This window comes from Engraulis encrasicolus, chromosome 4, assembly GCF_034702125.1.
Source record: "Engraulis encrasicolus isolate BLACKSEA-1 chromosome 4, IST_EnEncr_1.0, whole genome shotgun sequence".
Classification (NCBI taxonomy): Eukaryota; Metazoa; Chordata; class Actinopteri; order Clupeiformes; family Engraulidae; genus Engraulis; species Engraulis encrasicolus.
The window spans coordinates 34589019-34604018 of NC_085860.1; the positions used below are offsets into that span (position 1 = coordinate 34589019).

General features: G+C 44.4%; 1 protein-coding gene across 1 annotated transcript in view; it reads right to left on the bottom strand.

Moving 5' to 3' along the window:
* The window catches only part of grm3 (glutamate receptor, metabotropic 3), a 53416-nt gene that overhangs the window by 28833 nt on the left and 9583 nt on the right, over positions 1–15000 (bottom strand). Inside the window, exon 2 of the mRNA XM_063196154.1 lies at positions 13536–14403. Within this exon, the coding sequence (XP_063052224.1) occupies positions 13536–14403 (868 nt within the window). The remainder of the gene's footprint in view (positions 1–13535; positions 14404–15000) is intronic.

Here is a 15000-nt window from a genome sequence, read left to right on the forward strand (position 1 = left end):
AGTAGAGTATCTAGTATCCTGTGAGTATTGCATTACAAAGACTCACTGTAAACACAACTGTACAACAGTACCAAGTCTGCAGAAGGTGGCATCCTCTGAGCCAGGCATACTCATTTCTTGAAACTTAAAATAGCCACACAGTTTCACCTGCTAACTTCTCAACAGAATCACTTCACTGCTACTGTTCCTGAGTGCCAGGAGTGTCCCAGTAACACTGTAGTGAGACAGTCCTCCCACGTACATTACATATTATTGGTTATATTGGTTGAATAGACAGTACATTTTGTAGTGTTCATTCAACACTTTGTGAGTCGATTCAACGTCTTCAAATTGAATTTGACCGAGGGCCAAAATCAAAATCTGGAACTAAGTCGCGGGCCAAACCCAATGTTTATTTAAAAAAAATGAACATACTCTGTAAAAAAACTGTACGTACACACACTTAATACTCAAATATAAATTTCACAAACAGATTCCCGTCATAGACTAAGCATGCCTGCACATATTCTGTTGCATGTGATTGTGAGCTGTTTCACTGGCCTGGGCCTTCTCATATTCCTGTGACACACCAAATTCAATGTTTAAGACGTATTACTCTATATATTAATGGTGTATGTGGGCCAACACATATTACACATTTAAAAAATGATCTCGTGGGCCAAATACTCTGTGGGCCAGATTTGGGTCCCGGGCCTGAGTTTGACATCTCTGTTCTAGAGTGTATTTGGACCAGAGTGCTCTCAGAGTGTTGAAATAACACTGTAGCATGTGTACTTGTTTACTGTTAACCAAATTCACCTTGGTGATGATACACTCCTAACTCAAGTCAAGTCAAGTCAAGTCAAGTCAAGTTGGTTTTATTGTCAATTTCTTTACATGCACTGGTCATACAAAGAATTTGAAATTTCTAACTCTAAACTGAATGAGATCAGGCACATGAACAGCTTGATGTAGCTATACATAGCACCAGCATCTGTGCACTGTGGTGTCTCTGAAGGACTGTCTGTTCGGCTCCTGTAGGAATCTACATAGGAAATGACTGTAGCATGTATACAGTACATACTATAGTAGGCCTACTGTATAAACATGATATTTAATTTTTGCCATCTCCTTCCATCTGCCAAAGCTGGTCCAAACCATGTGAAATGACATTGAAGCCACATGTCAAAGACCTTCCAAGTCACATCCCACATAATTTCCAACTCCTGTCACAGCCTGTCAGCATCATGAATAATCAGTCAGCATAAATAATGGTGCTTTATGTAAATTTCCAGATTTCACTGCCCACTATGCTTTTTCAGAATCACCAAAATGAACCAAAAGAAATAGGAGAGTGTGGTAGTACGTGTGCACGGGGGTGGGGAAATCTGTGTAAATTGGTGTTTATGTGGATGTCTCTCTCTCTCTCTGTGTGTGTGTGTGTGTGTGTGTGTGTGTGTGTGTGTGTGTGTGTGTGTGTGTGTGTGTGTGTGTGTGTGTGTGTGTGTGTGTGTGTGTGTGTGTGTGTGTGTGTGTGTGTTTGTGTGTGTGTGTGTGTGTGTGTGTCTTTGCACACAGGTGTGCCTTTGTACATGTGTGCAAGTGTGTACAGTATGTGTGTTTTTGGGTATGTCTCTGTGTGCATGTTTGTCGTTGTGTGTCAGCACACCTTAAGGTTGTCTAATAGCAGGTTTCTCTCTCGCAAATTCAAATTCAAATGGTGCATTATTAGCACGACTGTTAAGATAGGTAAACCTTAGCCTAGGGTTGTCTAATGGCAGGCTTTTCTCTCTCTCTCGCTCTCTCGTTCTCTCGTTCTCTCTCTCTCTCTCTCTCTCTCTCTCTCTCTCTCTCTCTCTCTCTCTCTCTCTCTCTCTCTCTCAAGAGAAGAAGGATAAGGGAGGTGGAAGGTAAGGTAAGGTAAGGTAAGGTAGGCCTACTATAAGGAGGGGCCCATGGGACCTAAAACTATGGAGGGGCATGAAGGCATGCATGGTACTGTGCAACCTCATTGGACGCGTATCGACGCAGCCATTCTGAGGCAAGGTCTGGGGGATGTGTGCATAGACTATATATATATATGTGTGTTTGAATTTTTTAAATAGAGCTGGTGGTGTTCAGTGCAGAAACATGTACGCTTCATATGTGATTTATGTGCAAAGCCCCCTTATCCACCCCCTGTGTGTGTGTGTGTGTGTGTGTGTGTGTGTGTGTGTGTGTGTGTGTGTGTGTGTGTGTGTGTGTGTGTGTGTGTGTGTGTGTGTGTGTGTGTGTGTGTGTGTGTGTGTGTGTGTGTGTGTGTGTGTGTGTGTGTGTGTGTGTTATGTAGCCTACTGCTTGTTTTAGAGCAGCACGGAGCTAAGGATGTTCAGTAGCAGCTTCACGTCAAGGTATCAGCTCGATATTGCCCTCAGGAAACACACACACACACACACATACACACACACACACACACACACACACACACACACACACACACACACACACACACACACACACACACACACACACACACACACATGCACACACACACACACACACACACACACACACACACACAGACAAACTTTGCATGTTGCCAGGCATATCAGAGCAGAACATTTGAAAGGAGAAGAAGCAGAGTGCCTGTGTGTGTGTGTGTGTGTGTGTGTGTGTGTGTGTGTGTGTGTGTGTGTGTGTGTGTGTGTGTGTGTGTGTGTGTGTGTGATGTTGTGGCGGGTGGGGAATTGTTTGTCAACCAGGGTAAGATGAAGGTGGGTGTGCTTGTGCCTCAGCTATTTCTTTGTTGAATTTGTGTGTGTGCGTGTGTGCGTGTGTGTGTCTGTGTGTGCGCACATGCACGCTTTTGTGTGTGCAACTGGGGGTGTGTGTTACTTTGTGTGTGTGTGTGTGCGTATGTGTAGTATACAGTGTTTGTGTGTGTGTGTGTGTGTGTGTGTGCGCGTATGTGTAATATACAGTGTTTGTGTGTGTGTATGTGTGTGTGTGCGTGCGTGTGATACCGTGTGTATGTCTTGCTTTGCTTGATAGCAGGCTTTATCAATTCTGTGTGGGTGGAGAGTGTCTGAGATTTCACTGCGGCACATAAAAAAATAAACATCTTAATGCACCTGTAGTGACGGTAAGGATGTGGGCGGTAGGAGTCTGTCTCCTACATATGACTATGAGGGGTTAGAGAGAGAGAGAGAGAGAGAGAGAGAGAGAGAGAGAGAGAGAGAGAGATACAAAAAGAAAGAAGAAGTAAGGCAGTGAGCTGTGTTCATATTCATATTCAAATTGAATTTGACCGAGGGCCACAATCAAAAACTGGAACAAAGGCGTGGGCCAAACTCAATGTTTATTTTAAAAAAATGACTACAACTGTACGTACACACACTTAATACTCAAATATAAATTTCACAAACAGATTCCCGTCATAGACTAAGCATGCCTGCACATATTCTGTTGCATGTGATTGTGAACTGTTTCACTGGCCTGGGCCTTCTCATATTCCTGTGACACACCAAATTCAATGTTTAAGACGTATTACTCTATATATTAATGGTGTATGTGGGCCAACACCTATTACACATTTAAAAAATGATCTTGTGGGCCAAATAAAATGACTCTGTGGGCCAGATTTGGGTCCCGGGCCTGAGTTTGACATCTCTGTTCTAGAGTGTATTTGGACCAGAGTACTCTCAGAGTGTTGAAATAACATTGCAGCATGTGTACTTGTTTACTGTTAACCAAATTCACCTTGGTGATGATACACTCCGAACTCAAGTCAAGTCAAGTCAAGTCAAGTCAAGTTGGTTTTATTGTCAATTTCTTTACATGCACTGGTCATACAAAGAATTTGAAATTTCTAACTCTAAACTGAACGAGATCAGGCACATTAACAGCTTGATGTAGCTATACATAGCACCAGCATCTGTGCACTGTGGTGTATCTGAAGGACTATCTGTACGGCTCCTGTAGGAATCTACATAGGAAATGACTGTAGCATGTATACAGTACATACTATAGTAGGCCTACTGTATAAACATGATATTTAATTTTTGCCATCTCCTTCCATCTGCCAAAGCTGGTTCAAACCATGTGAAATGACTTTGAAGCCACATGTCAAAGACCTTCCAAGTCACATCCCACATAATTTCCAACTCCTGTCACAGCCTGTCAGCATCATGAATAATCAGTCAGCATAAATAATGGTGCTTTATGTAAATTTCCAGATTTCACTGCCCACTATGCTTTTTCAGAAACACCAAAATGACCCAAAAGAAATTGGTGAGTGTGTGTGTGCATGTGCGCTTTAGTACGTGTGCACGGGGGTGGGGAAATCTGTGTAAATTGGTGTTTATGTGCATTTGTGTGTGTGTGTGTGTGTGTGTGTGTCTGTGTGTGTGTGTGTGTGTGTGTGTGTGTGTGTGTGTGTGTGTGTGTGTGTGTGTGTGTGTGTGTGTGTGTGTGTGTGTGTGTGTGTGTGTGTGTGTGTGTGTGTGTGTGTGTGTGCACACAGGTGTGCCTTTGTACATGTGTGCAAGTGTGTACAGTATGTGTGTTTTTGGGTATGTCTCTGTGTGCATGTTTGTCGTTGTGTGTCAGCACACCTTAAGGTTGTCTAATAGCAGGTTTCTCTCTCGCAAATTCAAATTCAAATGGTGCATTATTAGCACGACTGTTAAGATAGGTAAACCTTAGCCTAGGGTTGTCTAATGGCAGGCTTTTCTCTCTCTCTCGCTCTCTCGTTCTCTCTCTCTCTCTCTCTCTCTCTCTCTCTCTCTCTCTCTCTCTCTCTCTCTCTCTCTCTCTCTCTCTCTCTCTCTCAAGAGAAGAAGGATAAGGGAGGTGGAAGGTAAGGTAAGGTAAGGTAAGGTAGGCCTACTTTAAGGAGGGGCCCATGGGACCTAAAACTATGGAGGGGCATGAAGGCATGCATGGTACTGTGCAACCTCATTGGACGCGTATCGACGCAGCCATTCTGAGGCAAGGTCTGGGGGATGTGTGCATAGACTATATATATATATGTGTGTTTGAATTTTTTAAATAGAGCTGGTGGTGTTCAGTGCAGAAACATGTACGCTTCATATGTGATTTATGTGCAAAGCCCCCTTATCCACCCCCTGTGTGTGTGTGTGTGTGTGTGTGTGTGTGTGTGTGTGTGTGTGTGTGTGTGTGTGTGTGTGTGTGTGTGTGTGTGTGTGTGTCCGATGTGTGTGTGTGTGTGTGTGTGTGTGTGTGTTATGTAGCCTACTGCTTGTTTTAGAGCAGCACGGAGCTAAGGATGTTCAGTAGCAGCTTCACGTCAAGGTATCAGCTCGATATTGCCCTCAGGCAACACACACACACACACACACACACACACACACACACACACACACACACACACACACACACACACACACACACACACACACACACACATGCACACACACACACACACACCACACACACACACACACAGACAAACTTTGCATGTTGCCAGGCATATCAGAGCAGAACATTTGAAAGGAGAAGAAGCAGAGTGCCTGTGTGTGTGTGTGTGTGTGTGTGTGTGTGTGTGTGTGTGTGTGTGTGTGTGTGTGTGTGTGTGTGTGTGTGTGTGTGTGTGTGTGTGTGTGTGTGTGTGTGATGTTGTGGCGGGTGGGGAATTGTTTGTCAACCAGGGTAAGATGAAGGTGGGTGTGCTTGTGCCTCAGCTATTTCTTTGTTGAATTTGTGTGTGTGCGTGTGTGTGTCTGTGTGTGCGCACATGCACGCTTTTGTGTGTGCAACTGGGGGTGTGTGTTACTTTGTGTGTGTGTGTGTGCGTATGTGTAGTATACAGTGTTTGTGTGTGTATGTGTGTGTGTGTGTGTGTGTGCGCGTATGTGTAGTATACAGTGTTTGTGTGTGTGTATGTGTGTGCGTGCGTGTGATACCGTGTGTATGTCTTGCTTTGCTTGATAGCAGGCTTTATCAATTCTGTGTGGGTGGAGAGTGTCTGAGATTTCACTGCGGCACATAAAAAAATAAACATCTTAATGCACCTGTAGTGACGGTAAGGATGTGGGCGGTAGGAGTCTGTCTCCTACATATGACTATGAGGGGTTAGAGAGAGAGAGAGAGAGAGAGAGAGAGAGAGAGAGAGAGAGAGAGAGAGAGAGAGAGAGAGAGAAAGAGACAAAAAGAAAGAAGAAGTAAGGCAGTGAGCTGTGTTCATATTGGGTGGCAGAGATAGAGAGAAAGACAGAGAGATACATTGATGCAGAGAGGAGGAAGGCAATTAACTGTTTATTTATATGTGTGCCTGATTGCATGTCTGCTATGTTATCTTTAAAATCTGCACAATCTATACAGAAAATATTTACGCATTGCTGGACATAATATATCAGGAATGTTATCTATGTGGACTTCAGTCCATCTGTGATGGTGACAGTGAACATGTGAAGAGTGGTAAACAGTGGATCAATGATAGTGAATGCATATCGTTACGTTACGTTACGTTACGTTACGTTACGTTACGTTACGTTACGTTACGTTACGTTACGTTACGTTACGTTACGTTACGTTACGTTACGTTACGTACGTTATGTTATGTTACGTGTTATGTTATTTCTGAAACCGTTATGTCATGTTACGTTACGTTACGTTACGTTACGTTACGTTACGTTACGTTACGTTACGTTACGTTACGTTACGTTATGTTATGTTATGTTATGTTATGTTATGTTATGTTATGTTATGTTATGTTATGTTATGTGATGTGATGTGATGTTACGTGTTATGTTATTTCTGAAACCTCTACATTGCTGAATGAGCATTGCTGGACATTATACATCAGGGATATTATCTATTCATGAGCACTGCTGTGTACGTGTAGTATCTCTAACAGTCAAAGTGAATGTGGTGAATGCATGTTGTCTTTTGTTGTGTTGTGTTACTGTATGTGCTACTCTATTTGTAAATCCTTAAAATGTGTATATACCGAATGTATATCTACATTGCTGGACATAATATATCATAATATACCATAATATATCACAATGTACACATATTAAAATATATCATAATATACATACTGTAATATATGGGCAGCCACATTGATCCAGGGACTGTAACCAATTCCCTGTACCTAAATACCTGTAAGTCGCTTTGGATAAAAAAAAGTGTCAGCTAAGTGTTATGTAACGTAATAATAAAGGAATAGTAATGTGCACTTCAGTACATCTGTGATGGTGAGAATAAAATAGTGAACAGTGTACCTGTGATGAATGCATGTTGTGTTGTGTTGTGTTGTGTTGTGCTGTGTTAGGTTAGGTTCAGCTAGGTTATTTCATATGAATATTATTTGTGTGCAAATTAGTGTATCTGTGATAGAGCTACATTATGCTACATTCAATTATTTTATGTTATGCTATGCTATGCTATGCGATGTTATGTTATGTTATGTTATGTTATGTTATGCTTTTTTATGTTATGTTATGCTGCTATATAACTGTGTGCACTATGTTATCGGTATGGCAAATTTATCTGCATTGCTGGACATGTATCAGGCTTATTACTTATCTATGCGCACTTCAATGCATCTATCTCTGAGGGTGAGCGTGTTTTTCATGTGCTGATAGAACACGTCCCCATCCTCTGTTGGATCACTTCAAATATTGGCACCATTTGTTCCGCCGATTACCATAGCAACTGCATGTTAGCATTCTGTACATGTATCTCTTTCTCTCACTCTTTGGCTCTGCCTCTGCTTGTGTGTGTGTGTGTGTGTGTGTGTGTGTGTGTGTGTGTGTGTGTGTGTGTGTGTGTGTGTGTGCGCGCACGTGTGTGTTTGTGTCTGTGTGTGTCTGTGTCTGTGTCTCTGTGTGTGTGTGTGTGTGTGTGTGTGTGTGTGAAGTAGGCTACTGTATGTGTCTGTGTGTGCAATAATAAGGGGTAAATACTTGAACTACTTTTGGAAGTAAACAATAATCTCTATGCTGCGTCAGACTACCTTGAAATTTTCTGAAGCATTCACAGCAAGTCTGACTAAAAATAACATATTGTACTGTATGTTTTCATCATAATCTCTATGGATTACAGTGGCTTTGTCAACAAATTTCTTCTTTTTCCCTGACACAGATTTCTGTTTTGATTGCAGATTAGTGCAAACATGAATAGAATGATGAATACGGCCTATTTCTAATTATGTGCTTTAAATGTATCTGATGATTTCTCACTGAGCGCATTAAATATTAAACAAATACGATGATGTTAACACTGATATCACTGTCTCGTCTACAGCCAACTCCCTATAGACTAATCTCTTTGCCAACAGCATCATTGAACTTCTAGTTCAATTTTGTTTTATATAGTTGTTATTATCAAGTTCCATGCCCTTGCTTTTTCAAAATTTCAATAAATTCAGTTTTTGTTTGATGATTTTGTGCTGTTTTACTTTTGTAAATGCTTGTTGTTAGGCTTTTTTTGCAAATGCTGTTTTAGTAAATGTACGATATGAATGAAGAGACTTGACTTTCCATGATCATAATTGTCTTTATTGTCAATTCCTGTGTGTGAATGTATCGTAAGACTGAGATGGCATTTCATCACTTCTCTCTGTCTGTATCTAACACTTGGAGATAAGTTAAATTCCACATATGTGTTTTTATTTTCTAATTCAAATAATTCTAATACTAATTTCTAGTTCAACAGGTTTACACCCAAAATCATCTTCTCCAATTTGGAAGTTGAGCGGCACTCTTATTCTCGTCAACACTTGTAGAGGAGCTTGCAAAGTCCTACTGCCAGCAGAAGAGCTCAGCTTTGATAAAAGGCATCATGAAATGCCCTTATCTTGTCAATATTAGTGTTTACTCCGGGGTTTTGCCAATTTACTTTGGTTCAGTACTTTTTTGCAACTTTTTAATCAACATCCTATAGTTTATACCTTAAACGACTGAACGGTCCATGTTCATAATTCACTGTCAATCACCATGTGACTGTACAGTATCCGTCACTGTCAGAATGGCAAGACTAAGATTGCAATCCATCACACTGACAAGTCATTCTGCATCCGACACTCTGAAAGCAGTTAATGTAGAAAATCGAAAACCGAAAACCGAAAAACCAAAAAATCGTCATCATTTTGGAAAGTTGAACGTGCGTGACGGTTCTCATATCATCAGCGCTAGCGGAGGAGATAGATAGCGTGCTGATCTGAAGTCGTGGCTGCCAACAAAAGGGCTTCTGCTATCATTACCGCAATTACAGGCTTTGATAAAGAGCATTATCCTCATCGGCCCTGTCATCGCCACACTCCATGAGGTCTTCGCGCTCAGCCTTCGCTTTGATCCAGCTGTCACTTATCTGCGCCACGATCACCGCTCTTCTCATCTTCATCCCCGTTACCCTCCCTGTTTCGTCTTGACTCTCTCACTTTCTCCCTCCCTCCATCTTTCCTTCCCTCTGTCGTTCACACATCCAGCCACCCACCCCATCCCACCCCACCCTTCATCATCTTCCTCTTCCTCCTCCCACTGCCTCCTGTTGATGGAGTGCGCAACATGCGGGCGCAGAAGCTGTGTGTGCGTCTGCATGTGTGTGTGTGTGTGTAGAGAGAGAGAGAGAGAGAGAGAGAGAGAGAGAGAGAGAGAGAGAGAGAGAGAGAGAGAGAGAGAGAGAGAGAGAGAAAGAGAGAGAGAATGTCCATACGTGTGTGTGTGGGTGGTTGTGTCCATATGTGTGTGTGTATGTGGATGAGTGAGTATATGTGTGTGTGATTCAGGCTGCATGTATACGTACGTGTGTGTGTGTGTGTGTGTGTGTGTGTGTGTGTGTGTGTGTGTGTGTGTGTGTGTGTGTGTGTGCGTGTGTGTGTGTGTTTGCGCGTGCGTTTGCGTGCATGCGTGTGTGCGTGCGCGTGTGCACGCCTGTGTCTTCAGCTTGCAGCACAGATGGGTGCTAATCTGAGAAAAGACAGAGGTCTGTAACGGAGGACTGCGCAGAGACACAGACGCACGCCAGGGAGGGCTGAGGAGGATGGAGAAGGGTGGGGGGTGTTGGGGGAGGGAGGGTGGGGGTGAGGAGTAAAGACAGCAATACCATAGAGATCTGTAGTTCTCACTCCCCACCCACTGGCAGTTCTCTCTCTCTCTCTCTCTGATTTCTTCTAGCCTTCCCTCTCTTCTGTCCTTGTTTTTTTTTTGTTCCCTGGCTCTACGTCAATTTTTTTTGTCTTCCTTTAGTCTGTCCATGTAGACTGTTGCATCCTTACATATCTGTTGACCTGTCCAGCCTGCATAAATATGATCTGCTACACTTTCCTTAGGATCTTCTTTCTTTCACAGACACACCCACCCTCCCCCTCATACTCCCGCATGCGCATATGCATACTCTCTCTCTCTCTCTCTCTCTCTCTCTCTCTGTCTCTTTCTCTCTCTCTCTCTCTTTCTCTCTCAATCTCGCTCGCTCTCTATCTCTCTCCATCTCTTTCTCTGTCTCTGTCTCTTTCTCTCTCTCTGTCTCTGTCTCTCTCTCTCTCTCTCTTTCTCTCTCTCTCTCGCTCGCTCTCTCCCTTCCTCTCTCTCTCTCTCTCTCTCTCCCTTCCTCTCTCTCTCTCTCTCTCTCTCTCCATCTCTTTCTCTCTCTCTCTCTCTCCATCTCTTTCTCTCTCTCCATCTCTTTCTCTCTCTCTCTCTCTCTCTCTCCCTTCCTCTCTCTCTCTCTCTCTCTCTCTCTCTCTCTCTCTCTCTCTCTCTCTCTCTCTCTCTCTCTCTCTCTCTCTCTCTCTCTCTCTCTCTCTCTCTCTCTCTCTCTCTCTCTCTTCCTCCCTCTCTCTCTTTCCATCTCTTCCTCTCTCTCTCTCTCTCTCTCTCTCTCTCTCTCTTCCTCCCTCTCTCTCTCTCCATCTCTTTCTCTCTCTCTCTCTCTCTCTCCCTCTCGCCCCAGACAGTAAACCCCAACGCATCTTTGATTCCCCTGCTTGAGAAATGAAGATGGTGAATTTCAAAGAGAATCATCTTGTGCTGACGCATTGCATCCCACTCCAAGGCACTCTTCGTTTTATCTTCCTCTATCGCTCCTACTCTTCTTTTTCGCTCTGCTACTGCTTCTGCATGCAAGCTCACACACACACACACACACACACACACACACACACACACACACACACACACACACACACACACACACACACACACACACACACACACACACACGTATATGATGTACTCACTCACACACACACACACAGACACACCCATGAAATACACTCACAAAAACACACACTCACAGAAACACAGAAACACACACACACACACACACACACACACACACACACACACACACACACACACACACTAAATACACACACACACACACACACACACACACACACACACACACACACACACACACACACACACACACACACACACACACACACACACACACACACACAGTTGGCTCTGGCTCTGACTGTATATCTGCTTTTTGTCTCGTTACTCTATATATACTCCCTTTGTCGCAGACATGGTAGCATTCTTTATCTTTAACCTTTCCTCAAGTACACTTTTCCATCTTCTTCCTGACTGAATCACCTCTCTCTCTGCCCCCTGTCTTTCTTTCTTTCTTTCTTTCTTTCTTTCTTTCTTTCTTTCTTTCTTTCTTTCTTTCTTTCTTTCTTTCTTTCTTTCTTTCTTTCTTTCTTTCTTTCTTTCTTTCTTTCACTCTGTGTGTCTGTTTTGCAGAGCTGCACTGTACGTTATCACTGTCTCACTCTTTCTCTCACTCTGTCTTTTATTTACCTTCTCTCTCTCTCATTCTGTCTTTTGTCTCTCATCCCTCCCTCCTCCTGCCTCTCTCTCTCCCTCTCTCTTGGTCTCTTTTGTCTCCAGCATCTTTCCCGATATCCTGTCTGTCACTCAAGGCACCGCTGCCATTATTCCTCCCCTTGCCTCTCTCTCAGTCCCTCGGGCCACACTCGTCCTCCAGGGAGAGTTTTTGCTCTTACTTTATTTCGGAGTGACTTTGTTTGCCGTCATGGTTGAAGCGTGGAAATGGGCACATCTTTAGCCCAACACCCACTCCTGCCGAGAGGGCTCAGACACGGGTTTATTTTTACCCAAGCACCTTTATGGCAACCTGCCGCTCTCTCCGTCTTTTCCTGGCTCTCTCCTTCCCCTCTCTCTCCTCCCTCTCTCGCTCTTTCTCCCTCTCTCTCTCTCTCTCTCTCTCGCTCTTTCTCCCTCTCTCTCTCTCTCTCTCTCTCTCATCCTCTTCCTCTCCCCCCTCTCTCTCCTCCTTTTCTCTCGCTGTATGTCTCACTCTCTCTTCCTGTCTTCCAATCCTCTTTCGGCGTGCCTGGGAGTTGAAACCTGCCAGGTTGCCTCATCCTTGCTGGTAAGTCACCGTGTTCGCATAATTAAGATAAACAGGCCTGTAATTATAGTTGCAATTGGCTTGATTACTGCGGGACCTCCTTGCGCTCTCCAAAACGCCACTCTAGCCGTGCCATGATGCAGACGAGACGTGTGTGTCAACAGATAACACACTTGAGTGCGGTGATTATACAGCTGAATGGTGTGTGGACTCTCTCTTTTTTCGAATTTACAGTATTGTTACGCTAGGAAAAAGCGGTGAGTTATACGTGAGAGAAACAGTATCCATTTCTTTTCTGGCTTTCCTGCCTGGTGAGTGAAGACACCCCCAAATCATGACACCAATAAGCTGAATTTGTTCGGCATAAAAAAAGGAATCATGCTGTCTGGGTTTGAGAACGAAACGTAAAAGCCAGAAACAAACACAAACACAACACACAGAAATACCACCAGCCGTTCCCATGTGTCACCTGTCAACACAACACAATAAGCCATGGCCTCATTGTTTTTCGCAACCAAAGCAGAAATAACCCTCCTCAAGCCGGTACGACGTGTTCTCTGAGACAGGTTGCAGACAGCAATGATGAGTACAGGAACCCCTTATGAGAGAAAAAAAAACACCACCACCACCACAACACACACATCAACCCACTGGAACCTAGGTTGACTCGCCAACACCTGCCACATACACACACACGGACGCACACACACACGCTTGCACGCACACACGCACGCATGCACGCACACACATTGCTGGAAATTGAGCTGACAAATCAACAACCCCCACACACTGACTAACTCTGATTTCAGTGATTAGCTGCTACTGTCATAGGGATCTGAAATGAACTGACTGAACAAAAATGTTCTATCGTCCAAACGTACCTCTAAAAACAAATACGCCTGGCCTGTTGCCATAATGCTCTGTGCCTTCACAGAGAACGCACACATCCAGTGTCAATCGCACACTGATTTATTCCCTGGACAACCTTCCTTCTGTCTCCCCTGCACACATCCACATAAGTTAACACACAATACATTCACAGACATACACTGTGTATAAAGACTTCTGCGCCAACCAAACACAATATACATGTCCATTCCTGCAGTGTTCTGACACTCCACAACATCCACATCCACAGTGACACACCCTCCCAAACACCACCTACTGTACATACGCATACTGACGGAACCTGGAGAAGCCTAGCAACAACAGCCCACACATGTCCATACCTCTGAAGCTGACGTGGAGCAGGAAATCCCGGTAGAGCTTCCTGCCGTCCAGGCTCCGCATGGCGTCACAGAGCAGCGTGGTGTTGGAGCACAGCGCCCTCTGCATGCGGTGGAGGGCATGCGCCATGGCGTACACCGCGTTCACCACAAACATGATCTTGGACTCGGGTTCGAAGTTGGACTCGTCCACCGTCAGGTTGTGCTCGCACGGCCTCGGAGATACGCCCAGGTTGTTGCTGCCGGCTAGCGAGCACTGGAACTTCTGCTCCCAGAAGTCCCGGTACCAGGGGTTGCGCGCGTTGTTCTCAGGCCGGAGCGTCATGAAGTGCTGGTTGAAGTTGGGGATGGCGTGGGCCGCCAGCTCCAGGGTGATGGCCCCATCGGCCGTGGCCTCGTTGCCCTTGACAATGCTCTCCTGGGCGCCCCACCCGTCGCTGGCCACCCACAGGAAAGAAGCGTTGAGTCGGGCAGCTGCCGCCAAGAGCTCCCTGGCGTCGTCGCTGCGGAGGAAGAGCACCGCCACTTTGGCGTTGGGCTTCTGCTGCAGCTGCCGCACCACGGCCTCGTAGGATGAACGCTTAGAGTTGGACCGGCCCACCTTCTCGGACGTGGCGATGCAGATGTTGCGCAGGCGCGCCTCCTGCTCGAAGGCCTCGATGCCCGTCTCGCCGTAGTCTCCTTCCGACGCCACCGTGGACACGTAGGTCCAGTTGAAGGACCGCAGGATCTCCGCCATGGCCTTGGCCTGGTAGAAGTCGGGCGGCACCGTGCGGGCAAAGTAGTCGTAACGCGACTTGTCGCTCAGCTTGGCGCTGGTGGAGGCATAACTGATCTGGGGGATCTGGAATAGCCGCAGCAAGTTGGCAACCTGTGTGGTACAGAGGAAAGGAAGAAGAAAAATTTGAAGAGTGTTGTCCCAAAATGACGTATATCCATATTATATATATTTGAAACATTTTGTGAAATTGTCATTTTTTGTATTTTTTTGTATAGTATTTTTTGTGGGCATTCCATTGCATTGCATTGCAAAATGCATTTTATATAGGTTAAATAGCATGTTCTCAAAATATTTGAACGGCAAGAATTCACACATACATTTGATGACTTCTGAGTAATTTCCAAAAATAAAATGCAAAGGTCCAAAATGTTGGATACATCGTTTTGCAACAAGTCTGTAAATACGGTAATATTCTCACTCATCCATGTGATGCCATCCAAAGAGTTTAGCTGAAATAAAGGAAGGGATCTAGAGAAGCATATGGCTTCTAGCCTGTATATTATCCACAACTGATGAAGATTTGTGGCCGTGGACATTGCGAGTGGACATTGCGTGGTCATGCAGAAAGAAGTGATACAGATTTCCAAAAACTAATTTATGTGCCATCTTGAACATTTAATCAAATCTCCACAACGTTTAGATTTATTATGCTTGTAACAGGTAAACAAATAAACAAATTAACAAACC